Genomic DNA, 25851 nt, shown 5'->3' with positions numbered 1-25851 from the left:
AAATATTCTTATCTGATCTTTATCTTTATAGTAATACAAATGGGGAGCTCATTTGCTGACGTGGCACTCATACGTTGAATCTGGGAGTTTATTTGCTTACGTGTCGCCACTAGAAATTTTTAGATTTATATTTATAAAATATAAATTATTATTTGCTTAGGTTGTTATTTTCAAATTTTAAGTTTGGGTTGTTTTACTTAGGTTGTTATTTTTTAAATTTTAAATTGTTTTATTTTGGGTTGTTTTACTTATGTTGTTATTTTTTAAATTTCAAATTATTTTATTTAAGTTGTTATTTTTTAAATTTTATTTAGATTTTACTTAGATTGTTCTTTTTTATATTTTAATACTATTTTTTAAAAATCTGTTAACTCTTTTTAGCATTATTTTTTAAAATTTTGTTGATTTTTTTTAAATTGCAGCTACATAAATTCTTTTAGAGTTTTAAAAAAAATTACGTTAATTATTCTTCGGTTGTTACATACTAATATTACTATAAATAAAGATTTACGTTAGTTTAGAATATTTAAATTATTATTTATTTAAGTTGTTATTTTTAAATTTTAAGTTTGGGTTGTTTTACTTTGTTATTTTTAAATTTTAAATTAAAGTCAACCAAATTTAAAAAATTTTAGTTATGATGCAACTATAAAAGGATAAGTTATGAGAGATGTAAAACACCACAATTTAAAATACATCAATCTCTTTCTTTACATATATCCAAAATCTCCCTACTTATTCCAATGGCTGGTATTCACAAAATTGCTGACATCAATCCTACAATCGACAATTTGTGTGTACGTATACGAGTGATACGGTTATGGACACTATCAAGTTACGAAAATTCTCCATTACCATACTCAATTGAGATGGTTTGGCTCGATGAAGACGCGGGTTTTCTACTAATATCCTTTTATCCATGACTCTAAGGTTATTTATTTATTTTTTTAAATTAAAGTCTATGTACATTGGATTAGATATTGAATAAGTCTATATTTAACCATTTTTTATGTTATTTTCTTTTTTAAGCAGGTATCGAATAAAGTTTGGTGTCATTGATGATTCTGACTGTGCATGTTTTGTAATCTTTGACAAGGAGGCAAAACAAGTTTTGGGAAAGAGCTGTGTAGAGATACTTGATTCACTCCTATTGTTAAGATCTAACCAATATTTATTTTTAAAAGCATTAGTGAAGATATTTTTATTGGTACTTTTTATATTATTTATTATTAATATATTATGTAATATCCTGCAGAAAGGAGATCTATCGGATACACCTACACTTTTGCTCAACCTAATTGATAAGATCTATCTCTTCATCGTTGAAGTTCAAATATCAGATAATCCACATTTTTCACCTTATTATAAAGTTAAGAAGATGATTGATAATGTGGATCTCATAAATAAATTCAAAGAGACTCACCCTATTCAAATTGTGAGTATATATAAGTGTACTTTCTATTAAAAATCAATTTATTTTTTACTTTCTTGGTCATTAGTAGTATCTAATTTATAAATAATAATTAATTATAATTTTAGGACGTTGACTACACCGGTGGTTCACAGGTTTGCTTCCAATTTCAAAGACATCCTCAATCATTGAAGGGGAGAAAATAGAAAGTGCTAAGGTATTTGTTCAAAAAATAATTTTTTTTTGTTCTCTCAAAATTAGATCTTAATTTTATTCAAAAAATATTAGTGAGATAAAATCAAAGGTTAGAAAGAAGTCTTTCATTTAACTTGTTTTTTTGTACAGAATTTGTTGTTTGAATTCTCCAATGAAGTTGCGGCCAATGATGAATCCGAATTGTTGAAAAATGCTATTACACCAACTAAGCGACTATCCTCGGAGTCAGAAGATTCGAAGGTGGAAGGAGATATCTCAACTTGCAAGAAGATCAAGATTGAGAAAGAAACTTGAGAATTTGGATGCACATGTTTTGAAATCCCTTTTAGAGTCTATCTAATAGAATAATGTCAAGCATATGTTTGTTTTGGTGAAAACATTGTCTTTTCTTGAGTTGTTATTTTTCTTTTGGTTCTTTTCGATTTTTATGTTTGAAATTTAGAATTTTTTTAAATATAAATTGAAGTTATTTGGTTATTACTTGTGGTTTTATTTTTAATTTGATTCTCACCGTTACCGTTGATATTCTGATAATTTTTAATTTAATATTTAATGTCATAAAGTTATAAATTTCTTCTTTGAATTATTGTTGATACAATTAAATTTATTATTAATTTTTAATGTATACTTATTTAAAAAAAATCTAATTATAATTTTTAATTAAAGTATTATGTTTAGAATTTTAAAATTCCTAATTAAGTGGCTTCTTAACCGTTTTGATTTTTAAATTTAAAATTTTTTATTTGTCACATTTATAATTTTTTTCTATTTATTTCGTTTACATTGTTATTTTTTAGATTATTTCAGCACAACAATAGAGGTACTTTCATCTTTTTCTCTCTTTTTACTTATAAGTTATTCATTTTCAATCTCTTTATTTAAGAAAATGAAAAAAAAATAATTTTAACTATAAGTTGAATTTATTGATCGTGAGATTAAACTTATATTTATTTGAAAAAAGGTACTTTTGTAAAAAAATATATATTATTTTCCGTAAAATATGTTTACGTAACTAAATAAATGAGAATAAAAAAGAAATTAAAGCAACCATTGAAGATAAAACCTGTGCAATTTTACATATTTATCTTTTTTTACGCTTTTGTACAAATATTTACTTTAGATATAACTAATTTATCTATAACTCTTTTTTCAAATTTGAAATGAAATGTGTAACAAGGAGCACAACATTATATGCCAATTACTTTTCTAATGAAGTTAGTAAGATACTACGTTGTCGATAAATTTTTATTAGCTTTTTGATATAAAATTTAGGGTAAAATTAACATGCTATTATTACAGTTATATATGTTCTTATTTTTTTATGTCTCCCTCCTTATGGTTCAAGAATATTATAAACTTCAAACTCTTCTATTTATATTTTACTTTGAATAAAGATAAAATAACATATTTAACACGTTTATTATATAACGACGATAATAGTGTTATACTAAATTAAAAAAATATATGGTTATAAAATATTATTTTTAATTTAACTTATCAAATTTAAATATAAGCCCGTGCATCGCACGGGTTTAACACTAGTATCTCATAAAGGGCATAAAGCCGCAGCAATGATCTCTAATGCACTTGAGCACAAGATTATTACTTTGTAGTTACTTTGCTTTCACAAATGACGGTTTTACCATTCAACAACTACCACAGATCTATTACGAATCTACGATTGTTCATGTGATCCATGTGTATGAAAAAGGCTTGATGATGAATGATTATTTAAATTTTTAATCGAGGCTTTCTTTTATATAAAATCAAACTAAATTAAAATTCAATCATCATATCATTTTGTACATAATTTTACACCAAGTGTGTGACAATAGTATATTATTTTTGAATTGGCCGAGTAGATATTCAATTGTCTATTTAAATTTTAAACAAGTGTAAAAAATTCGAATTTTATCGTATGTACAATATATTTGTCAGAAAATTTAATTTATTTTTAATGTATATTTATATTCTAACATGTATTTTATACTAGTGACTAATTTTAATGACTAATTTTAATATATAGGCAGCATAATTGCCATGTTTTTGTGTAACACTAAAACTCCGAAACGACTAATATATTCATTATATTCTCTTCTCGATCTCATAAAAAAAAAGAGTAAAATAACAATTAGATCTTTAAAGATTTTGACTTTGGACTAATTAATCTTTAAAGAAAAAAAAATTCTGTCAATTTATCAACTAAAATTTAATGGTGATGCTTATATGTACTATTAATTACTCTAGCGTGTCTATCTATGAAAAATAATCATATAGATAACAATTTTTGGAACAAAACTTTACCTGTTTTAATAGAATTTTTGATAAATAAAGGGTAATTGATAAAAAAAAATATAAAAACTCAAAAGATAATAATTATTAAATATTTTACGGTCTAAAACTACATTGTATTCATACTTATATGATAATAATGAGACATATATCACTATAAATAATGAAATATATGAACCATTTCATTTTATGTCGTACTATTTATTCACAGAAAAATATACATATTTACTGTTTGCTATATTAAAAATTTAATTGATATTTAAAAAAAAAAAACTAATTATTCCAAAATCAATCTCTTCAAAGATGAGAAAAAATTTTGCCCAATAATAATAATGAAGTGAAAAATATCTTAAGGGTGATTGAATAATGAACATAAGAGCTAAGCAAATAATTGGATGGTTGGGTCCGTTACCAAAACGAAGAGAGAGGCAGAGCAGTTCCACGTTCACACTCTTCCTTCTTGCCATGTCCATGGCTTCCTCGAACAAAACGTTATTGCTCAGCACCTTCTTCCTTCTCATCATCATAACGGCTCACCAAGTTTCCACCTTGAAATACCCATTTCACCCTCGGGACCTTCTCCCTCTGCTCCCAAAGCAACTCTCTTGGCCGATCCTCAACTCTCTCCACAGTGCGGTCGACCTTCTTCCGGTCTTCGTCGGCGCCGCCTCTAACACCTCCTCACCGGATAACTCAGTCGAGTGGAAAGGTGCTTGCTTCTATGAGAACAAGGCTTGGATGGTGTTCCATAACAATAGTCAAACCCAGTATGGCGGTGGCACCCTTCACTTAAAGGTCTCCTTTTTATTTTTATTTTTTCTATGTATTATTAGCTTTTGTTTTAGTTTAACTCCTTCATGTGAATTTCAAGTTTTGGCAATCTAGGCAGATGGTATTTATTAGAGAGAGACAGAGAGAATGAAAATCTTGAATTTGAGATTTTAAGATAGGTCTTATGGTAAAAATTGTAGTTTACTAGTTGAATTAGATCGATGAATTAAGCAACCTTGTTTTTGCTGACGTTATGAAATCTTAGTATTGACTGGCATATAAGATAAGCATTAAGTAGAAATTGATCATAATTTTTTAGCTATTTTGTATTTTCCCCCCATTCAGTTGGAAAAGTATAAAGATAATCCTGTGGGATTTTGGTGTGCCTGAGAGTATTTTCAATTTTCAACATATTAGGGTGCCTAAATGAGGAGAGGGTAACAGACCTATTATGGAGTTTTGCTTCAGATACAAGTTTGTGTTTGAGTAGTTTTTGGTAGAATTTGATTGGAGATATTGACATTTGGAAGGTTTAGAAATTTTCCTTTGGTGGTCATCTAGATTAGATTGCATCAAAAGAGAATGAGGTGACTCGATTTACAGCAAATCGTTATTTTGATAAGTCATTATTACTGTATGCAGTTCTATGTTTATATTTCTATCACCTTCTGATTTTACCCATGCAAACATGTCTTTGGTCGTTGAAGGAAGCTGACTTATTGCTGTATCTATATGCTTATCTAGGTTAGCGAAGCTCATAGTTGGACATGCTTAGATCTTTATATATTTGCTACCCCGTATCGAGTAACATGGGATTATTATTTCCTTTCACGGGAGCATACACTCGAGTTCAGCGAGTGGGAAGGCAAAGCTGAGTATGAGTATGTAAGTGGCCATCGCTCCTCTTTACACTATCATTGAGTACGGTGTTGAAATACGTGTTTTGGTTTTAGAGATACTAACTCTCTTTGTCAATTAGGTGAAAAACCATGGGGTATCAATTTTCCTTATGAAAGCTGGGATGTTGGGAACACTTGAAGCACTATGGGAGGTCTTTCCTTTATTTACAAATACTGGATGGGGTGAGAACTCCAATATCAACTTTTTAAAGAAGCATATGGGAGCTTCTTTCGAAGCACGTCCTGAGCCGTGGGTTACAAATGTCACCGCTGACGATATCCACTCTGGTGATTTCCTTGCTGTTTCAAAGATCCGAGGTCGTTGGGGTGCTTTTGAGTCTCTAGAGAAGTGGGTTAGTGGAGCGTATGCTGGACACACTGCCGTTTGCTTAAGGGATTCCGATGGAAAGCTTTGGATTGGGGAGTCAGGACATGAAAATGAAGAGGTAAAATATTTAAGTTGCATTATCAGTTTACATATCATTTGTTATATATTGTTGTTATTTCTTGATAATTCCATGACTTTCCAATTATACTAATCCTTCGCAATTTGAATATTTCTTGAAATCTGTATATATAGCTTTGAGTATTTTTTTTTTTATCTTCAAAGAACATTTTCCATTAACCATGTCTTCAACAGAGTAGTTAAGCCTACATTTTCAATTGCAGGGAGAAGATATAATTGCTTTGATTCCATGGGATGAGTGGTGGGAATTTGAGCTGAATGAAGATGACTCCAATCCCCATATTGCACTTCTTCCTTTGCATCCTGATGTTCGTGCCAAATTTAATGAGACTGCTGCCTGGGAGTATGCAAGAAGCATGGAAGGAAAGCCATATGGTTACCACAACATGATCTTCAGTTGGATAGACACTTTAACCGGAAACTATCCACCTCCTATAGATGCTAATGTGGTATTAATGAAATCATCAATTCTTATTAAATTGTGTTAGATTGCATGCAACCTTGAGTTGTTTCCCCCTAAATTTGAAGCCTTATCTTTTCCGACAGACAGAGAATCATCATACATAACATTGATTTTTGCAGAAATTTGGCATGAGCTTTGACACAAATTATACAGATAATATATTTTTTTTTCTTCAAGTACTGTATCATCAGCTCATATGTGTCTTATTGTAATTGCTTGTCTGCTACCTAAAAAGGTCTTTGCTTAATTCCAAAAACAAACAAAAAGTGAAGGATAAATTTACAAAATGTAAACTATGTCTCATATTTGTTTTAGCTACATGCTACAAATCGTACGATTCTCATGAATGAGTCTTTTGTACTTTGTTCCTCTGCAGGTTGCTTGTGTTATGACAATTTGGAGTCAACTACAACCTGCATATGCTGCAAATATGTGGAATGAAGCTTTGAACAAACGATTAGGCACTAAGGTATGCCTGTTTTAGCAGAAGATGCTTGTGATGTGATCTATTGTATATATTAGTACACCATGGTCATTTTGGATTCGTATGTATCAGTATATTCAAGATATTGTTAGGCACCTAATATGAAAAACTGAACTGTGTAATATTTTGGTGTATCAACAGGGACTTGATCTTTCACAAGTTTTGGTCGAAGTTGAAAAGCGTGGATCATCTTTTGAACAATTGCTGACAATTCCGGAGCAGGATGACTGGGTCTACAGTGATGGGAAGTCAACTTCTTGCATTGCTTTTATACTTGAGATGTACAAAGCGGCTGGATTGTTCAACCCAATTGCTAGTTCTGTTCAAGTGACAGAGTTTACAGTGAGTTTGTCTATGAAGTTAGAAAAACTTCTTTGTAGTAGTTTCTTGACCAAGTGCACATGGACTTACTTTTTTTTATGCAATTAATGCAGATAAAAGATGCATACATTCTGAATTTTTTCGAGAACAACTCTAGTCGATTGCCGAATTGGTGCAATGATGGAGACACTGTGAAGCTTCCATATTGTCAGATCAAAGGAAAGTACCGAATGGAACTTCCGGGATACAACAGCATGGAACCGTATCCTCATATGAATGAAAGGTGCCCATCTCTTCCCACAAAGTACTACAGACCTGAAAACTGCTAGGAGTCATCACTCATCATCTCCACTCCATGGGATGATTCTTTCACCAGATTTTTTCGCCTCTTAGATTTGGATCATTTAGGACATACCAGATGAATTATTGATATTGGTTGTAAACATATGTTGAAATAAGAAGTTATCAACAGTTCAACATTGTAGATGTTCTTGTATCAGAAAGTTCATGTATCATGGATTATGATTATCTTTATAGTTTGTAGCCAAATTTGAACATGTAAATATATACAAATTGATTGCCTTTGTATCATGCAAAATTTATTTAAATGTCTATATCAGATACAAAACCTGTCCCAAGTCTTGCAACATTTTCCCCCTTCCATGATTGATTTAGCTACATTTTTAGTTGGAAATGGTTGGATTGTGAGCTGTGAAAAATGGCACATTTGTAGATGTCTAGTTGACATTGGTTCTTTTCCCGTTTATCCATTTCTTCCCATTTAAACAAACGCAAAATATGGTTAAGTTTCTTTGTATTCTCTTAAAAATGTAGTTTTAACTTCTAACCACATCAGAAAAGTGGAAAAAAATTCTTCTTTAAAATGCATAATTAATCATTCAAATGATTTGAGAGTGAAAAATTGGTTTATTATGAACTACTCTACTCGTTGATCAATTCTAACCAATTAAGTATTCTTATTGTTATATATGGTTGTTTGCCAAGTTTAATAGGGAATATACAGAAAGCATCATTAATTGTAAACCGACCCTATATCCTCTTCACCTCAGCATTTATTTGAAAAAAGTACAAAATCATATGAAAAAGCCAGCTTGAGTTTAATTTATGTGGTAACCTGCCAACAATGGCTTATTTATGGTACTACAGTTCTTGACATGAAGGTTTAGTCTTTAAGGAAGATTTTTCCTTGGCCAAATCTCAATTGGAAGCCCTTGAGTTGGAACTGGCATTGGATCTCTACTGAAGTTATCGTCTGCACATAATTTCCAACTGAAGCTTGTCACAAGATAATGGATTGAAACAAGAGTTTCAATCCTGGCCAACTCATATCCTGGACATATTCTTGATCCCCCACCAAATGCAATGAAGCAGTATGGAGGAATAGACAATTGGTCTTCAAATCTACTTGGATCAAACTTTGTTGGCTCTGGGAATATGCTATTGTCCATTTGAGTCATTGCTGTAACCCAGAAGATCTATAAACATGAAAAGTTATAGAAAGATTTTTAGTCACTGACATGATTGAATAACTAATAATATAACGAAGTTCATTGATAACTGTCACCCTTAAGATTAGTTGGATGCAGTTTCTCCCAATGGTAAATCTAAATCTTTATTAAGGGAACTTTGAAATTGCACATTGGTGTTAGAAAGTTTGTCTGAGTGGTGATTGTTTATCTTACTTGCCACCCTTTGGGAATAATGTATCCATCATATTCAATATCTGTCACTGCCTTTCTGAAGCTACCAAAGATGGGAGGAAACATCCTAAGAGTTTCCAATGCTACTCTCCATGTGTACTTCATCTTTGCAAGGTCTTCCCAAGTTAGAGGCTCTCTTGATTGCTTGCTTTTTGCTATCTCTTCTTGTTCTGCAAGCACATACCCAAATACATACATGTCTTATACTAGTTTGAGTGAAGTACCAAAATATCCTCCGAAAGAGAACTTTGCCGGCGAAATAACCTGTTAAAAAATGAATATTCATCTGATATACCCAAAGATTAGCTCTATTTGACAAAATCACTCAATCGTACGTCAGACTACTTTTGGTTGGCGGAAATGCTTACATGCCATCTGGTTATTCACAACAATGTAAGCAATTCTGTCAACTGAAATCTAGGATTGAGTGAATATGTCAAAGGAAGCTAACCTTTTGGATATTATCGGATGAATATTCAATCCTCTGTTGATTATTTTGTCAGTGAAGCAATCTTTCGAAGATTATTTCAGCAGAAATATGCCACCCTTTATGTTACACACAGAATCATCTATTCATCATATTCATACCTTGAAGAACTGCTGCAAAAATTGCAGGTTCATTAGCTAAGAGTCTGATAAGGAAAGTGATTAGAACAGATGAAGTGTCATATCCAGCAACCATGACAAGCATGCTATTATGAATGATCTCCTTCTCAGTGATAACCTGTTCATCACCAGCACTTTGTATGCCAATTAAGCAAGTGATCAAATCTTGGTGAGTAGAGGCTTGATTTCGCTCAAGTTCAACCCTTTTTCTGTCCACAATCTGCTTCAACATCTTCTGGATCCTTGCACTTGCTCTGAGGCTGCGATTGTAGCGTGTGAACGGCAAGTTAATAGGAATTGACCACATTCCTTTGATCATTGTATGGAAAGAAACTAGGAACTGATCTCTCTGCTTTCCAGGCTCAAGACCAAACAAAAGAGAGCAAATTATGTTGAATGTGAGTGTCTTCATCAGAGGTAACACCTACCAAAATAAACAAAAAAACAGAAGGTTAGACAATATTTTCTTCCAACATTGATTTGCCTCCTACAATCTGCTAGAAAAGAAGGAACACTCTAAACTTGCTTTTTGTTAGGATTTGAATATCTCTTCTTTTCCCTCTCTACATGACATTATTAGAATATTTAGATTGCGTTATTGTACAACTTGGTTTTTCTTTCATAGTCACATCACATACCTTAACATTCTGTTTTCCCTTCCAATGCATCTCAAGGTGCCTCCTAACTTCTCCATCAATCTTCTGCACATACAGCTTCAAGGATTCTGGCTTGAGGAACGACATGAGCGCGCTTCTGACTCGCTTATGATCTTCGCCATTAAGTTCAAGTATGTTCCGATCTCCCAAGATCATCTTAACGGACTGTGTTTGCTGGTTAGCAATTGTGCCTCCATTGTTAGAGAATATGAACTTGTTTGCAGCCTGTCCATAAATCAAAACAGCTGGTGTTCCAAACAAGTTTAGCTTAGAAACAGGACCATACTTTCTGATCCTCTGTTCAATCCATTTCTCTGCATTGTTTGAACGCATAGCTCTAAGAAGGCCAAGGCTTTGACCAATGATTGGTATTCCAAGTGAACCAGGTGGGACCCTTTTGGATGGCTTTCTTCTTCTGATCAAAAGAAGAAGAACTGGGATTAGTAAGAGGAGAGTAGCAAGGAGAACACTCATGGTTTCTTGGATTCTAAAGATTCCTAGCAGTGTTTTCTGTTTCAGTGATGCTTTTTATAAAAAAAACAAACTACTCTGAGTAGCTGCAGCCGGCTGTGTACACCTTCCATTGAATCTTTTATCTTTTAAATGATCGAAACTCTAGTAGTTAATTAATTCTAATCCAATAATGTTTTGACACATGGTATGATCTAATTTTATTATTGATATATGTTTGGCAGTTTAGCTTTTAAATATATGGTTTCTAGCTATTTTATTATACAGGTAATCATCACATCATTGCTGGTATTTTTTTTTCTTTCGTCTCTTTTCTCTAATTTTCAACTTTCAAATCAATGCTCAAGAATGCTCAGGATGTCAAAATCTCCATTTATTATAGAGTATGGGTGTTAGAACATAGATAAGAACTGTGAAGAGGATATGTGTATGTAAATAGGCAAGTTCTTCAAAGGCAAAGGTTTCTTGTGCCTACACTATTTTGTTGTTACTTGTTAGCTTTGTTCTCTTTATATTTGAGATTTATAACAGTTTACAAAGATTTAAGTACCTAAAAGATCAAATTGTTGACTGTTAGAAAGTAATTCTTGTCCATTTGACAATGTAGGTGGTGTGAGAAAAGAATTAGATACTAAAAGTATTATTATTCATGTAGTATAAGATTTAATAGTAAGGATTTGTTTGGTTCATTGATTCTGTGTGAAATTAAGGAAAAGAGATTTACAAATAACTTCTAGAGAAAAGGACAAATAGGTCCTTGATCTTTTGATCTGCGGACATTTAAATCCCCAACGATTTAAAAACACATTTAAGTCTCTGACCTTTTCAAAATCTAGACACATCGATATATGGATGTACACGTGGGAGAGTTTTTAAAATGGGACAAATTAGACCCGGGGATCGATATGTCCAGATTTTGAAAAAGTCAAGGACTTAGATGTATTTTCAAATTCTTTAGAATATAAATGTTTGGAGACTAAAAGGCCAAAGACTTATTTGTTCTTTTCTCTAACTTCTATTATAAAATATAACTTAAAATATCACTTTTGTCTCAAATATTTATTTGAGAGTTGAGACAAAGATATTACTTTATAATAATAAAATACTAAAATCTACTATATTTTAGCTCAGAAAACTCAACTATTAAAAATTCCACCATATTTTTACCAAAACCAGATTCATCCTAAGGCTGAGGATGTAAGTCTAGTGGTATCAAACTCTGGCTTCAAGCGTTATATTCCGTAGAGCGTATGGACAAACTACTTTGCAAACACAAGATTGACCTTACATTCTTGTAATCCTAATATATATATATTAGTGGATATTACTTGCCAATTTCGCTGAAGTTTTTAGGCACATTGGTTTTTTATTTCTTCCCATTTTTATCTTTTTTTTTTTTGGGTCAAAGATTTAGACCAAAATCTGGCCCAAATCTAATACAAAAGCTCAAAGCCCCCAACTCAATCCGGAAATCAAACACACGTTTCCCTCTTCATTTTTCCACAAAGCTAGACTCTTTAACTTCCATTATAGCAAGTTTTCCTCAGCAAGCAAAGCAGATGAACGGCCGCTCTCGACGCGGAAGAGCTCCAAATCTAGGACTTGTACTTGGAGTAGGCCTGGAAACCTTTTTTTCATGAGCGTAAGTTTTTTAGAAGTATCATCGGCATGATTTAGTTAATAAGTAATAGACTTATAGTCCCTGAAAGTCACTAGTTTGTTGGTAAGATCAGCACCCCGAGTATGACTTAACAGAATAAAGTCAGTTCATGATTTAATTGAATTTAACTACGTAATACATCTCAGATGACAGGTAGATTCAAGCCAAACCAGGAAGAATTTTATTCCCAGAGTATGGACAAATGAATATTTAGACAGTAGCCAAATAACAAATGTTAATACATTTCATTTGCAATTTCATCAATTTAGTCAATCATGCAATAAACAAGGTGCTTGCCAAGTGTGGTATGGTGATATGGTCTCATACTCTCATGTATATTTAGACAACGGAAACAACTACTTTCAGTTCCATACAATGAAATCACCAAGTATACAAGTACAATGATATAGTTCAGTCATCTGAGAATGTATGCAGGTCGTCCAAACATATCTTGATTCTAGGAAGAAAACATTTGGATATATCATTTTATTGTTCACTCTGCCTTGGCAGAGAGATGGTTGCCACCAGTTGCTAGTTTGAAGAAATAAAAGAGGGTCATAAGAGCACTGCAACAAGAAAAGAAAGGCAGAATGTCTTAATTCCATACACAAGCAATTCAATGTTGCAGCTTGGAATGCAATCAATGAACATCCATAGGCAGTAGTTTATAAATAATAAACAGCCTAACCTAAATTGCCCCAAGTCAATAATATCAACTAAAATTTAAAGATCAAATTATAAAAGTAAAATAATCCACCGCCAGCATAAATGTTCAGTGAGACACCATTAACAATGTTTAATGCAAAATAGTGCTTGGTGACAGGTGGAGCAATTGGACAAAATATAAGGGTAATATATAGTGTTACTATAATCACCAATGAGATGCTAAAACAAATTATCTTGAAAAAATGGGATGGGGAAGCCTTCATTTTCTAGAAAAATAAAAGATTCAGAGAAAATAACTAGCTTTGCGGGTTTGCATTAATTTCATCATATAATCACAAGTTGGCAACGCCAGTGAGAATAAATATGTTTGGCGTATGAGGGTGAGAATTAATCCATTATCTTAATTACCTAAGTCCTGCTACAAGACCAGCAGGCATAATCTTGGATGTTTCCATGTATCGCTGTCCCATGACCCATGTTAGTGCGACTGCGGTAACTGAGAAAAAAAAGGAGAGATTATTTCACAAATATTTACCATAGTTAATACAGCGTGAATGGCATGTAAGATGAATATTCATGATTAATTTTTGGATGCATAGATACGAACAATGCATGTCATTTAGTTCTATTCTGCCAAAGTTTCTGCATGCACTTATTATTTGGTAGGGCTAATGACAATCGTTGCTGATTGTTGCTCGTATGGAGAATGCTTTTACATTTAAATGTCTGCATTACTGTTAGAGATATAACCATTCAAGTTGCCTCCTCAAGCTTTTTCATTCGGATCTTAACAGACATGGCAGCAATCCTAGAGCACTCACTCAGCTCTACTTTATATGAAAATTTTATTTCTAAAGAATCCTTCTCTTCTTTTCCAGTGAATAGAAACAAACAAATTTAACAGAAAACAAACATGTTCTTTCAATTTGTAAGCATTCTAAACCTAAAACAATTTTCAATATACAATTTTACTTTCAGAACAATATCTTCGTTCACTTTACTAACGAGGATAAATGCATTCATACAAATCTCTCATCTCTTTATTATGTATCACCTATTTCACTCTCTCCCTCTTAGAAAATCCTACTAAACTAGTAAGCTTCTGGTTAGTTAAATTAGAAGCTATAAGCTACTTAAAATCCTAAAAACCAAAAACAGAATCAATTTACTACTTTTAATTTGATTAAATTGATCATTATTATTACTCTTAAGCAGATTCAAATCTTCCAAATCGTAAACTGAATCACACAAACGGACCAGCTAAATCACGATTTCTAAACATACGACTAATTTGAAAGTCAACGATGAAAATAATACAAAATCTGAGTAAAACAGAAGCAGCTGAAGGATGAGAAAGAGCTATTACTTGTTTCGATAAACAAAGCGAGGTAAGAGTTCTTGCGCTTGTTGAAGGCATTGAGACTGAGATAACCGGCGAAGATGAGAACCAAGCCGGAGCCAACGCCTCCGCCGAGAGAAGCCAGGCTTCCTCTCCTGATGAAAGCGAAGAGTCCACCGCCTACCAGAATCAAACCGTACGGAATCGTGAAGCAGAAATCGTGCATTTTGTATTTTTTTTTTTTCTTGGAAAGTGAAATTTTCCCGGAGAATTCAGATGTTTCGAATCGGAGAAACGAGAGAGAGAGAAAAGAAAAGAAATGTTAGCTCAGATCGCAAGGAAGACCGGAAGAGTGTGTAAGAATCTGAAAAACTGTGAGCTAAGTGGCGCGTGGATTGCACAAGTCAATACTAATACAGAATGGGAATTTTACTTTTCGTTTCCGTATTTGCCCCTTGACTATTGAGTAATTTCGAAATTGTCCTTTTTAGTTTGTTGGGTCAAAGTCAACCTATTTCTTTCTTTTGAATTGGTTAACTTAAAACTTAAAAGGGAAAGTGTGGCAAATGCTACTTCCATGCATGTTCTACTCATGTTTGAGGAGTAAAATAGTCGATGAATCCAAACCATACAAATCAATCTGACGGTTGAGATTAAATATTTTATTTCATTTTTCTAAATAAAATGCAGTTAGAGCATGCAGCAACATTATTTCAAGAACCTTTGGTGAACTACTATATCTGTGGTAGTGTAATTAAATTTAATATTTTTGACAACTTTTTAATATTGGATTTAAAATCAATTTTTTTTATGTAATACTCTCTTCGTCACAAAATAGTTATATGAATAAAAAAGATAAACAAAAATATAAAAGGAGATATATCCATTGTAAAATGAACATCCGATATATCCATTGTTCACATTGTTTAGTATTTTTATTGTTTACTTAATACTTTTCCAAAAAAAATCATTGGACTACACGGTAAATTAAAATTAATATTAGAATAATCATCCGCACATCTAATAAAATGAACATCCAATATATCCAATATTCACATTATTTAGTATTTTATTATTTACCTATACTTTGTAAAAAAAAATCATTGGACTACACAGTAAATTAAAATTAAACTCAAAAAAGACAAAGAAAAAAGGCCTAATTTCTTAGTAAATACTTTTTTCCTGTGAAAGCTTGAAATTTTGGTTCTTATGGTTTCTGGGTTGTTTCTGTCTTGTGGTGTGACTCTTGAGTAGTGGATTTCTGAGAGGCCTTGTGTGGTCTTGATCCAAAGAGAAGCTTCTCAAAAGTTGTAGATGAAACATTATTCGAGGAAGACTTGGAATCAGAACTCTTGTGTTCATCATCACCTTGCTGTTTTGCCATACAAGAGGAAGAAGAAGCTTGTTTATCTGATGGTGTGGATGGCTTACTATCTAAACGCCTTGCAGAATCAGAGAATGGTACAAACTCTCCAATCTTTGTTAGAATGTCAGTGTCATTAGCTTCTTGCTATTGTTTTTTGCCAGATGAAGTAGATGGCAACTGTTTCTTAAATTCTTTTTTATAATCAAGAGGTAGGGACAAAATCAACTTTACAGTCTGTTTCCATGAGACTGATAGCATGAAATGGCTTAGTTTCAATCACAACAATGTAGTACTCTTTGTTGTTGTATGGAATCATTATTGTGTCACCAGTTGTTACACATGAGAAGCCCCTCAGATTAATCTCCATTAGCATTGTTTTTATATTTGAGAGATCCATGAAATCCTTTGTGTGAGGCTGCAACTTGAAGTATGTTCCTTTTGCACGTGTGATGCTTTTCAGAAGCACAAGATCTCCATCTTTCAGAGCTGTATATTTTTTATCATCCAACTCGGTACAAAAATTTTCCCCTCTTCAGCTGTGAATTCTAGGACCCCGCAGTAAAAAAAAGTTTCCATTAAAAAGATGTCTCATTTCAATTAACATAAGTATTCCGCTCCAGCATACAAAAGTTTATTAAGTGCTGAAGGGGGCATGATAATCTTATTGCCTGATTTTAAATTTGACTTTTCAATGGAAGAAAATAATTTTTAAACGGTTCCGCTACGTTACCAACAGCATTTCTGTCAACTTCTGCCAACTCTTATTTATGATTGTATTTAATAGAAGTGTCTTTGTGATGTGTCTAATAAAAATATTTTTTTATAGCTGTGTTTAATAAAAGTGCCTTTATAAATATAATTTTTAGATGTGTCTCTTTATATATGTGTTTAAAATATAATAATTAATTATTATTAACAATAAGTTGGCAGATATTATGTTGGTACCCTATACTTTTCCATTTTTAAAAGTATAATCATCCTCTTCTTCCTGTCGTTTCCCTCGTCGTGATTCACGTAGACTTTCTGGTCGATGTAGTAATCACCCATGCCAAATTGGTCCATTGGTATTTGGTAATGCATGATGATCAATATGAAACTGTGAATCCAAAAGAATAATAAAAAGTACGTAAAGATAAAAAATGTTTTGTTATATATTTTTTAATTGATTGAATTATAAAAGTAAAATTATATATATAATATTACTTATGAAAGTTAAAAATAAAAATAAAAATGTAACATAAAAATAAGATAAAGATGATAAATATTAAAATTGTAATTAAATTTATATATTTTATTAAGTTGAATTTGTGAATCACAAAATTCTTTTATTATTATCATAGACCAGATGAAAGAGTAGTTTAATAATAGTTATATCTTAAATGGGATGATGGTATTAACAAATACTAATATCATGAAGTAGTTAGTTGATAATTCTATAAAATTAATGGATCAAAAAACTCAATTCTTTTAAAGGCAGATATAGATATAATTGATACAGAGATTCTTTCTAAACCATGATGCATACTGTTCTTTTTTTTCTAAAACAATCATGCTTAGCTTTAGAATCAGGGGATACTTCCATAAAGATGTATAAAATATCTTTTTTTAAAGATATTTTTTAATAATTAAAATTTAATACATATAATTACTTAAATTGTGTTATTTTTGTCAAAATTAGGTCAGATAAATTAATTTGATCGAAAAATAATAAATTAAATTTTGAATCAATCTAAATTAATATTTTTTTATAAAAAGTGACTACAATACCCCTATTATATAAAATGTATATATATATATATATATATATATATATATATATTAATTTTGAGAATCTTAAATTTTAGTTCTTTATTTTTCTATCGTAGGGTTAGGATTTAGAATTTTTTAAATTAATAAGAGTATTTTAATCATTCTTTATAATAAGGATATTGTAATCATTTTTTATAAAAAAATTAATATTAATTTAAACCAGTTCAAGATTTGATTCACCATTTTTTAGGTTAATTCAATTTGTCTAACCTAATTTTGACAAAAATAAGATAATTCAATCGATTATATATATTAAATTTTAATTAGTGAAAAATATCTTTAAAAAAAGACGTTTTAAACTTCTTTATCTGAGTAGCTCCCATTGAAAATATCTTAATTTAAAAAAAATTTAAATAGGTATATGAAATTATGGTTATTAATTATTATTTAACCCTTACATATACGTACACTCTCCTTTTTTATTTATTCTCTCTCTTTTTAATAGTGTTAATAAAGAGAATTATATATCATTAAATATTTGTGTAAAAATCTTCACTGCAAATTTATCCTTGGACCACTAAAATGTAATGGAATTGCTTGAATAAACAATTGGTACCTAGATAAAAACTAAATTAAAGAACTAATTCTTTACCTAGCTTCTATATGGTAATATTCTCTTTTTTCATGCCAGCCTCACGTTTTATTTTTTTGTCATTTCTATATATATATTTACCAGTTTCCTTCTTCATTCCTTCCTTATCTAATTTAATATATCTTCACCAATCATTTTAAAGTAACATATTTTCATCATCCACATTGCATTGCACATTAATATCATTACCGTTCTCTTGTATATTTCAACATACCAGGTAAACAATACGATGGGAACACTTGTTTTCCTCTCACTCTATTATCTAATAATTAACCTCTCACGTGTATATGCATGTTACTATTTTTAGTCTTAGTCTTGTGTATGTCATGGAGCTATAATTTATCAACACATAATATGATACAACCTATATATATTATATATATTTATATACCTATATAATAATATATACTAATAGGCTTCATATAAATAACCGTATTTGGTTATTGTTGTAGACAAGATACGCCAATTAATGTTAAGTAGTGTTTACTTTGTCTGAGAACACAGAATATATATACCCTTTTTTTTTCTTCTCGTTTTTCCGTCTGAACATATAGAAATTAAACTTGAATAACAAGTTAAAGATTTAGCTATCCAATTTTGTAACTTGTAGATAAAAGGTTCATGCATGGCTTCTAACATTGAACTAACATTGAAAACTCAAGTACAATCGACTTCGCGTGAAGTTGATAATTGAGAACTACTGTTAAATAAAAATTTAGTTAAATTAGTCAAATCATCTGCTCAGTTATCAACTTCACGTGAAGTCGACTACATCTGAGTTTTTACCATAATCTAATATATTAGGGTGTTATCATTTCTAATGGTTATGTTACGTTGTGATGCATGCATGTGGATAGATATATGGAGAATGATGTAGCTATAGCGGTTGAAGCAATGCTGAAGAACGCACAACCTTTGTTTACAACCGAAAGTTGCTGCATCTACAAGGTGCCCAGTCAAATTCGCCAATCAAACGAAGATGCATACACTCCAAAGATTGTTTCTATTGGCCCTCTTCATCACGGGAATTCCAGGCTGGTAACTATGGAAGGGCACAAACAGGTTTACTGTCAACATTTCATTCAGAGATCGGAGGTAAGTTTAACCGACTTGGTGAGTTGCGTGCAACAGTTGGAACCTCAAATCCGTGCATGTTACTCTGAGAAGATCGATCTCACAGTGGATGAATTGGTGAAGGTGATATTCATAGACTGTTGTTTCGTAATTGAGCTTTTCCTCGGACATGTGTGGATGAGAAATGATGCTATCCATTCAAAATCGTGGATGGGTACTCGGGTAGCGCAAGATCTGATATTACTTGAGAATCAGATTCCTTTTTTTGTCTTTGAGAAGATATACAATCTAGCTTTTGCTTCTCGCTTAAACGGTGGTAAACTCCGTTCATTTATGTGGATTGCTGTTATTATGTTTCCATATCACAACAAACAAGGAGTGTTACCACCGGCAGGTGGCAATATAGCACACTTCACTGATCTGGTTAGATACTTGTACTTGCCACCATCTCATAGAATACCTTCAAGGAACCCTGTACCATTAGTTATTGGTCAGAGTGCATCTGAGTTAGTTGAAGCAGGAGTCAAGTTCACAGTAAATAAACCATGGCACGGCATTGGCATACTAGACTTGGAATTTGAACATGGTATTCTTAAAATCCCGGATATTGTAGTAGATGATTCCACTGAAGTTTGGTTGAGGAACATTGTGGCTTTGGAGCAGTGTCACTATCCTCGACATCACTACATCGCCGACTACGTTAACTTCCTTACTCGACTTGTCAACAGAGACAAGGATGCGGATGTCCTCATTAAAGCTGGAATAATTCGGAGTACGATAAGTGGTAACGATACTTCAGTGGCTAAGCTATTTAAGGATGTTGATAAAAATTTTACAGTGTTTAATGTCAATGCTAATTATCTCGAAATTTGTGATGATTTGAAAGCTTATTGCAAGCATCCTTGCCACACTAAAATGGCAACTCTCAGACGCGATTATTTTACCACTCCATGGAAGACAGCAACTTCCATCGCTGGAATTGTATTACTCTTTCTTACTTTTGTTCAGACTATATGTTCTATTCTCCAAGTTTAATAAGTAGTACTAAGGTTACCACATAACCACATGCATTCACAAAAGGCTACTTAAATTTGAGATGTGTTAGTTATTATTGTCAACACTGCAGAATTTTAATTTGTATTCTTTCATTAATTTAAGATTGTAATATATGTTACTACTCTTTTGAGTTTGTAATTTATATATATTATTATTGTTGCATTCCATTTTAATTAATTTGTCAATAATAATTAGATTTAGCTAGAAAGCAAAACAAAACACTACCAAAGTGATTGGAGAAACAAATAAACATGCGCCTTACTCGGAGAAGATGAGATCAATCTCACGGCGGATGACTTTCGGGAAGGTGATATATATTGATATTCTTAATTGAGCTCTTCCCAGGAGCTGAGTGGACAAAGTCTCACATATTTTAAATATAAGGTCTCTAAATAGTTTATAAATGAAAATTTTTATGAGAAATGCTAGGGGCCAGTAATTTTGGTGTTTTGTAACTATCAATTGGCCATCAATAGTGTTTTTAATGGTGTAAGATTATATTTAATGGTGGGAGATCATTTACTTTTGTTTTGATGGTTAAGTGCTAGCCAAAAACCACAAAAATTGTTGACTTCATAGACTTTTTTAATTTTTATTTCACAAATTAAATTTTAAAGTTAAAATTGATTCACTCAATCTCAAAGTTAATATAACTTATAATTTAATAGATTATATTATGTATGTATACATTAAAATCAGTTACAAATATATTGTTAGACTTAGATTTTGAACATGGTATTCTCACTCTAATATGACTATACCTTTGGTGAATTGAATATGATGACTATGGTCTATCTACAAATCAGGAAATGATTAGTGGCAAGGTTTTGACCTCCTTAATAACTTCTATCCCAAAATGAGTTCCAACAATCTTCACTGCAAATTTATCTGATCCATGGACCACCAAAATGCAAGGGAATAGCTTGAATAAACAATTGGTACCTAAACAAAAACTAAACTAAAGAAAAAATTCTTTACTTCTATATGTGGTAGTTTTCTCTTTTTCATGTCAGTCTCACCGTTTTTTTGTCATTTCTATATATTTACCAGTTTCCTTCACTCTTGCCTTAGCTAATTAATCAGTATCTTCATCAATCATTTGAAAGTATCATATTTTCATCATCCACATTGAAGTGAACACTAATATCATTAACGCTTCCTTGTATATTTTCACATACCAATTACCAGGTAAACGACACGATGGAAACACTTATTTATTTATCTTTTTTTAAAAATCTAATATCTAATAATTAGTAGGAATTATAAGGCAGGCTATCTACTCTGTCCTTTATATGTACAGTGCATGCAAATACATATTATTTATTTTATCAATTCATATTCAAATTCTGTATAATATAAATACAAATTACACTAATTTATTTATTTATTTATATATAGTTATGTATCTTGTGTTGGTAAAAAAATTGTCAGTTATAAACAGAATGCTTGCCTCGTCTGAATATAGATATAGGTAGCTAAATTTGTCCATAACTTGTAGAGAAAAGGTTCATGCGTGCATGGCTTTCATTAATTATTATCATTTCTATAACCTTTCTTCTTCCTGGTGGCGCTATATAGATATATGGAGAATCATGTAGCTAAAGAGTTGGAAGCAATGCTGAAGGAGGCACAACCTTCGTTTACAACCAAAAGCTGCTGTATTTACAAGGTGCCCCATGAAATCCGTCAATTAAACGAAGATGCATACACCCCAGTACTTGTTTCTATTGGCCCTCTTCATCACCGGAATTCCAGACTGGTAACCATGGAAGGTCACAAACAGGTTTATTGCCAACACTTGGTTGGAAAATCGGAGGCAAGTTTGAGCGATTTGGTGAGTTGCGTGCAACAGTTGGAACCACAAATCCGTGCATGTTACTCTGAGAATATCGATCTGACAGCGGATGAGTTGGTGAAGGTGATATTCATAGACTGTTGTTTCATAATTGAGCTTTTCCTCAGAAGTTTGGCGCAGAAGACAGAGGATGATGTTATCCTCCCAAAAGATTGGAAGGAGCATCGAGTGAGATATGATTTGATATTACTTGAGAATCAGGTTCCTTTGTTTGTTGTTGAGAAAATATACAATCTAACTTTTGCTTCTCGCTTAGATAGTGGTCGATTCCCTTCATTTATGTGGCTTGCTGCTGACATATATTTTTCATATTACAACAAACAAGGAGTGTTAACACCGGCTAGTAGCAGTATAGCACACTTCACTGATCTGCTTAGATACTTCCACTTGCCACCATCTCATAGAATACCTTCAAGGAACCTTGCACCGTTTGTTCTTGGTCACAGTGCATCTGAGTTAGTTGAAGCAGGACTGAAGTTCCAAGTAAATAAATCAAGTCATTGCATACTTGACTTGGAATTTGAACATGGTATTCTTAAAATCCCACACGTTATAGTGCATGATAGGACTGAAGTTTGGTTGAGGAACATTGTGGCTTTGGAGCAGTGTCACTATCCTCGACATCACTACATCACTGACTACGTTAACTTCCTTGCTCAACTTGTCAACACAAACAAGGATGCGGATGTCCTCATCAAAGCTCGAATAATTCAGAGTGATATAAGTGGTAATGACACTTCAGTGGCTAAGTTATTCAGAGATGTTGATAAGAATACTATACTGATAAATCATAATGCCAATTGTGTCAAAATTTGTGATGATTTGAATGCTTTTTACGAACATCCCTGCCGCACTAAAATAGCAACTCTGAGACGCGATTATTTCACCACTCCATGGAAGACAGCAACTTCTATTGCTGGAATTGTATTGCTCCTTCTTACTGTTATTCAGACTGTATGTTCTGTATGTTCGCTTCATTCTTAAATAACTAGTATTAAGGCTACTACTATAGCCACCTGCATTCACAAAAGAGGCTACTTAAATTGGAGATTTGCTAGTTATTATATTATTGCAACACTCTATTACGGATTCTAATTTAATTTGTATTCTTTCATTAATTTGTTGTCATGAATGATATCATGACAATTATTGTAATATATGTGACTACTCTTTTCAGCTTTGTATTGATATTATTGTTGCATTATTCAATTTCGTAAATAATATATAATAATATTGATAATGAGATTTAGCTAGAAAGCAAAACACTACCAAAGTGATTAGATAGAAATAAACAAACATGCACTCATACAGGTAGGCCGTGGTAGAGATAGGAAAAATACATAGAGCAAGAAAGAGAGAAGGTCATTATATTTGCTTTATTTACTATGACTCACTAAATTTTTACGCTAAGAATTTTTAAGTTTTCATGTTATCATCAAAAAGAAAAAAAAAAAAAAAAAGAAGAAATCCATGTAATGAAATCATGCTAGCTAAAATGTCATTTATTTTTTCCAAACTTGTCAGGAAAAATTAAAAACCTTAGAGCAAAAATATGAAAAGATGATTATGAAATATAAAAAATATTAAAACATAAATATTACATCTAATTCAAAATTTTAAGATAAAAAATTAATGGTCTGTTATCTTATAAATTTTTTATTTTTTGTTATTTTCTTTAATATAGAACTAATTTCATACACTACTCCTCACACTTGCAATATTAACACGCAGTTTAGGGATATTAGAGTATAAGTTAGTTATCACAATAAGAGTTAGTTAGATTTCTGGTATGTAAGTCTTGCATGACAGCATAGGATATATATACTTGTTATCAATTCACTACGTATTCTCTCATTCTCTTCTTGTTTCTCTTTCTCTCTTCTCTTCAACCTAATTCAATATTCCTATACTAACAATAAGTAAAGAAAAAAAGGTAGGTTAAAGGATTAGTACCTGTACCTAACCAAACTATATTACATTAAGAAGTAACATATTCAAGTCTTTGCTTCCTTTGCATTCTTTTTTCCTTTTACAAATTATGTATATATAGTTGTTGGCTTCCTTCAATACTTAATCACTATCTTCAATCACTTTTGAAGGCTTTCTGATCTCTAGTACTATTCTTTTAATTTGCTTCCTTGCATTCATTTTTTATATGTTTCTCATTGAGCCATACCTTATGATATATGTACACAGTAATAGTAATACATAGTTATATGTGCTTTTTTACATAGAAGAATGGAATGATGTTTTATCACTTTTTTATTTATACATCTATTTAAAAACTTTCTTTTAGGTATACAAGGGAAGTCTTAGATTTTATCTTCCCTATGTTTATCAATATTTTTAATATCAAAAATAGGTACATACTAGAATATATTTCTCTCATATTTTACATATTTATTCAATATAATTCACTCCTCTATCAAATTCTAAAAAGTCAATAACTTTCAACAACAATAGTTGACTGACACACATAAATGAGCATATGCACGCATAGATTAATAGAAAGCATCTATAGACATAAACAAAGATAAATTATCTAAAAATAATGTAAATTCATAATTTATTGAGTTATAATGTATTTATAATTTGCCACAATAAATTCACCTTTTACAATTTGCCGTGGTATTTTTTATAATTTATCCCTATTGATGGATCATTTTTGAAGTTTTATTTAAAAAATACAATTCATTTCCGGAGATTTGATTTAAAAAAATGAAGTTGAACAAAAACTGAACAGGAACCCGGTACTCTCACACTTTTAATTCAATCAAAAAATGAACTTGAACAATCTTCACTGAAAATTTATTCTTGAACTACCAAAATGTAATGGAATACCTTGAATAAAGAATTGGTACGTATGCAAAAACTAAATTAAAGAACAAATTCTTTACTTCTCTATATGGCAGTATTCACTTTGTCATGCCTCACATTTTTCTTTTTGTCATTTCTATATATTTTACCATTTTCTTTCACTCTTTCGCTAGCTAAATTCGGCATCTTCATAATCATTTAGAAGTGATATTTCAAATAATTTTCATCATCCAAGTTGAATCTGGTGGGTGCTACTCTACGGTTTGCACATACATATCATCCACATTGAATTGGACACAGTTTTGGACAATAATATCATTATTATTACTGCTCTCTTAGCTTGTCTATTCCAACGTATACCAGGTAAACGAGTGGACAAATTTATATTGTGTATTACAAATTTCCTTTCATTCTTGTCCAACATAAATATGTCACAAGTAGCATAATAATTAGGCATAAGCATGCACATGCATAAGATTCAATGTTTGTCTCTTGTCATACTGCTAATTACATCAATTTTTCTTTTCTTTTGAAGATGGAAAGTTAACTAAGATAAAGATTTAGCTAGCTAGCAAGCCAATATATTAAACAAAATTGTTATATGAGTCATTTTAATATATATTTTATACTGATAATAAATTTTGATAATATCTACTATAATTATAAATTAAAACATACTTAAAAACGCCATCTTCACCTAATTATTTTGTCTATGAGTTTCAATTATATAATTTCATGTTTTTATTTTTGTTTTTTCAAAAAATACACCTTGAAAAATAAATAGATAATATATATTTATGCACATATATATATATATAGTTGTTTTTTCTTAGAGTAATT

General features: G+C 31.4%; 7 protein-coding genes, 1 long non-coding RNA gene and 1 pseudogene across 8 annotated transcripts in view; 6 read left to right on the top strand and 3 right to left on the bottom strand.

Annotated features, from left to right (window-relative positions):
• Positions 606–2049, top strand: LOC110264450. Its single transcript, XR_002350636.1, has 5 exons — positions 606–930; positions 1033–1152; positions 1256–1435; positions 1540–1628; positions 1757–2049. It is a non-coding gene; the product is annotated as an uncharacterized LOC110264450 (long non-coding RNA).
• On the top strand, positions 4271–7933 carry LOC107609316. Its single transcript, XM_016311228.2, has 7 exons — positions 4271–4714; positions 5435–5575; positions 5670–6035; positions 6259–6504; positions 6895–6987; positions 7144–7344; positions 7437–7933. The coding sequence occupies exons 1-7, from the start codon at positions 4286–4288 to the stop codon at positions 7650–7652; spliced, it is 1692 nt and encodes a 563-aa protein (XP_016166714.2). The 5' UTR covers positions 4271–4285; the 3' UTR covers positions 7653–7933.
• On the bottom strand, positions 8301–10977 carry LOC107609841 (taxadiene 5-alpha hydroxylase-like). The gene is made up of 4 exons (XM_016311887.2): positions 10289–10977; positions 9633–10074; positions 9027–9214; positions 8301–8819 (listed from the first exon to the last, which is right to left on the bottom strand). Exons 1-4 carry the CDS (start codon positions 10778–10780, stop codon positions 8514–8516), a joined length of 1428 nt encoding a protein of 475 aa, XP_016167373.1. The 5' UTR covers positions 10781–10977; the 3' UTR covers positions 8301–8513.
• On the bottom strand, positions 12595–14842 carry LOC107609768 (protein FATTY ACID EXPORT 6). Its single transcript, XM_016311791.2, has 3 exons — positions 14470–14842; positions 13512–13599; positions 12595–13003 (listed from the first exon to the last, which is right to left on the bottom strand). The coding sequence occupies exons 1-3, from the start codon at positions 14666–14668 to the stop codon at positions 12931–12933; spliced, it is 360 nt and encodes a 119-aa protein (XP_016167277.1). The 5' UTR covers positions 14669–14842; the 3' UTR covers positions 12595–12930.
• LOC107606526 lies at positions 15625–16870 on the bottom strand (annotated as a pseudogene).
• LOC107606527 (UPF0481 protein At3g47200-like) lies at positions 18327–20449 on the top strand. The gene is made up of 2 exons (XM_016308579.2): positions 18327–18426; positions 19067–20449. Exon 2 carries the CDS (start codon positions 19071–19073, stop codon positions 20316–20318), a length of 1248 nt encoding a protein of 415 aa, XP_016164065.1. The 5' UTR covers positions 18327–18426; positions 19067–19070; the 3' UTR covers positions 20319–20449.
• On the top strand, positions 21922–23178 carry LOC107606529 (UPF0481 protein At3g47200-like). Its single transcript, XM_016308581.1, has one exon. It carries the CDS (start codon positions 21922–21924, stop codon positions 23176–23178), a length of 1257 nt encoding a protein of 418 aa, XP_016164067.1.
• The window catches only part of LOC107606532, a 16337-nt gene continuing 12424 nt past the window's right edge, over positions 21939–25851 (top strand). Inside the window, exon 1 of the mRNA XM_021106988.1 lies at positions 21939–22111. The gene's annotated coding sequence lies outside the window, so the exon portion shown is untranslated. The remainder of the gene's footprint in view (positions 22112–25851) is intronic.
• LOC107606530 (UPF0481 protein At3g47200-like) overlaps positions 25192–25851 on the top strand; it is a 2583-nt gene continuing 1923 nt past the window's right edge. Inside the window, exon 1 of the mRNA XM_016308582.2 lies at positions 25192–25374. The gene's annotated coding sequence lies outside the window, so the exon portion shown is untranslated. The remainder of the gene's footprint in view (positions 25375–25851) is intronic.

This window comes from Arachis ipaensis, chromosome B07 (assembly GCF_000816755.2).
Source record: "Arachis ipaensis cultivar K30076 chromosome B07, Araip1.1, whole genome shotgun sequence".
Taxonomy (NCBI): domain Eukaryota; kingdom Viridiplantae; phylum Streptophyta; class Magnoliopsida; order Fabales; family Fabaceae; genus Arachis; species Arachis ipaensis.
This window is presented reverse-complemented; position numbering and strand designations above follow the sequence as displayed.

Bases quoted from the DNA above. Each gene is read 5' to 3' on its own strand.
- LOC107606529 (XM_016308581.1), top strand. From the start codon at position 21,922: ATGGAGAATCATGTAGCTAAAGAGTTGGAAGCAATGCTGAAGGAGGCA.
- LOC107609316 (XM_016311228.2), top strand. From the start codon at position 4,286: ATGAACATAAGAGCTAAGCAAATAATTGGATGGTTGGGTCCGTTACCA. The intron at 4,715-5,434 runs GTCTCCTTTTTA...ATGCTTATCTAG, and splicing joins GTGGCACCCTTCACTTAAAG to GTTAGCGAAGCTCATAGTTG. The intron at 5,576-5,669 runs GTAAGTGGCCAT...TTTGTCAATTAG, and splicing joins GCAAAGCTGAGTATGAGTAT to GTGAAAAACCATGGGGTATC.
- LOC107609841 (XM_016311887.2), bottom strand. From the start codon at position 10,780: ATGAGTGTTCTCCTTGCTACTCTCCTCTTACTAATCCCAGTTCTTCTT. The intron at 10,075-10,288 runs GTATGTGATGTG...TTATTTTGGTAG, and splicing joins AGGGAAAACAGAATGTTAAG to GTGTTACCTCTGATGAAGAC. The intron at 9,215-9,632 runs GTATGAATATGA...ATGTGCTTGCAG, and splicing joins TTTTGCAGCAGTTCTTCAAG to AACAAGAAGAGATAGCAAAA.
- LOC107606527 (XM_016308579.2), top strand. From the start codon at position 19,071: ATGGAGAATGATGTAGCTATAGCGGTTGAAGCAATGCTGAAGAACGCA.
- LOC107609768 (XM_016311791.2), bottom strand. From the start codon at position 14,668: ATGCACGATTTCTGCTTCACGATTCCGTACGGTTTGATTCTGGTAGGC. The intron at 13,600-14,469 runs GTAATAGCTCTT...TTTTTTTCTCAG, and splicing joins CGCTTTGTTTATCGAAACAA to TTACCGCAGTCGCACTAACA. The intron at 13,004-13,511 runs GTAATTAAGATA...TTCTTGTTGCAG, and splicing joins GGTCTTGTAGCAGGACTTAG to TGCTCTTATGACCCTCTTTT.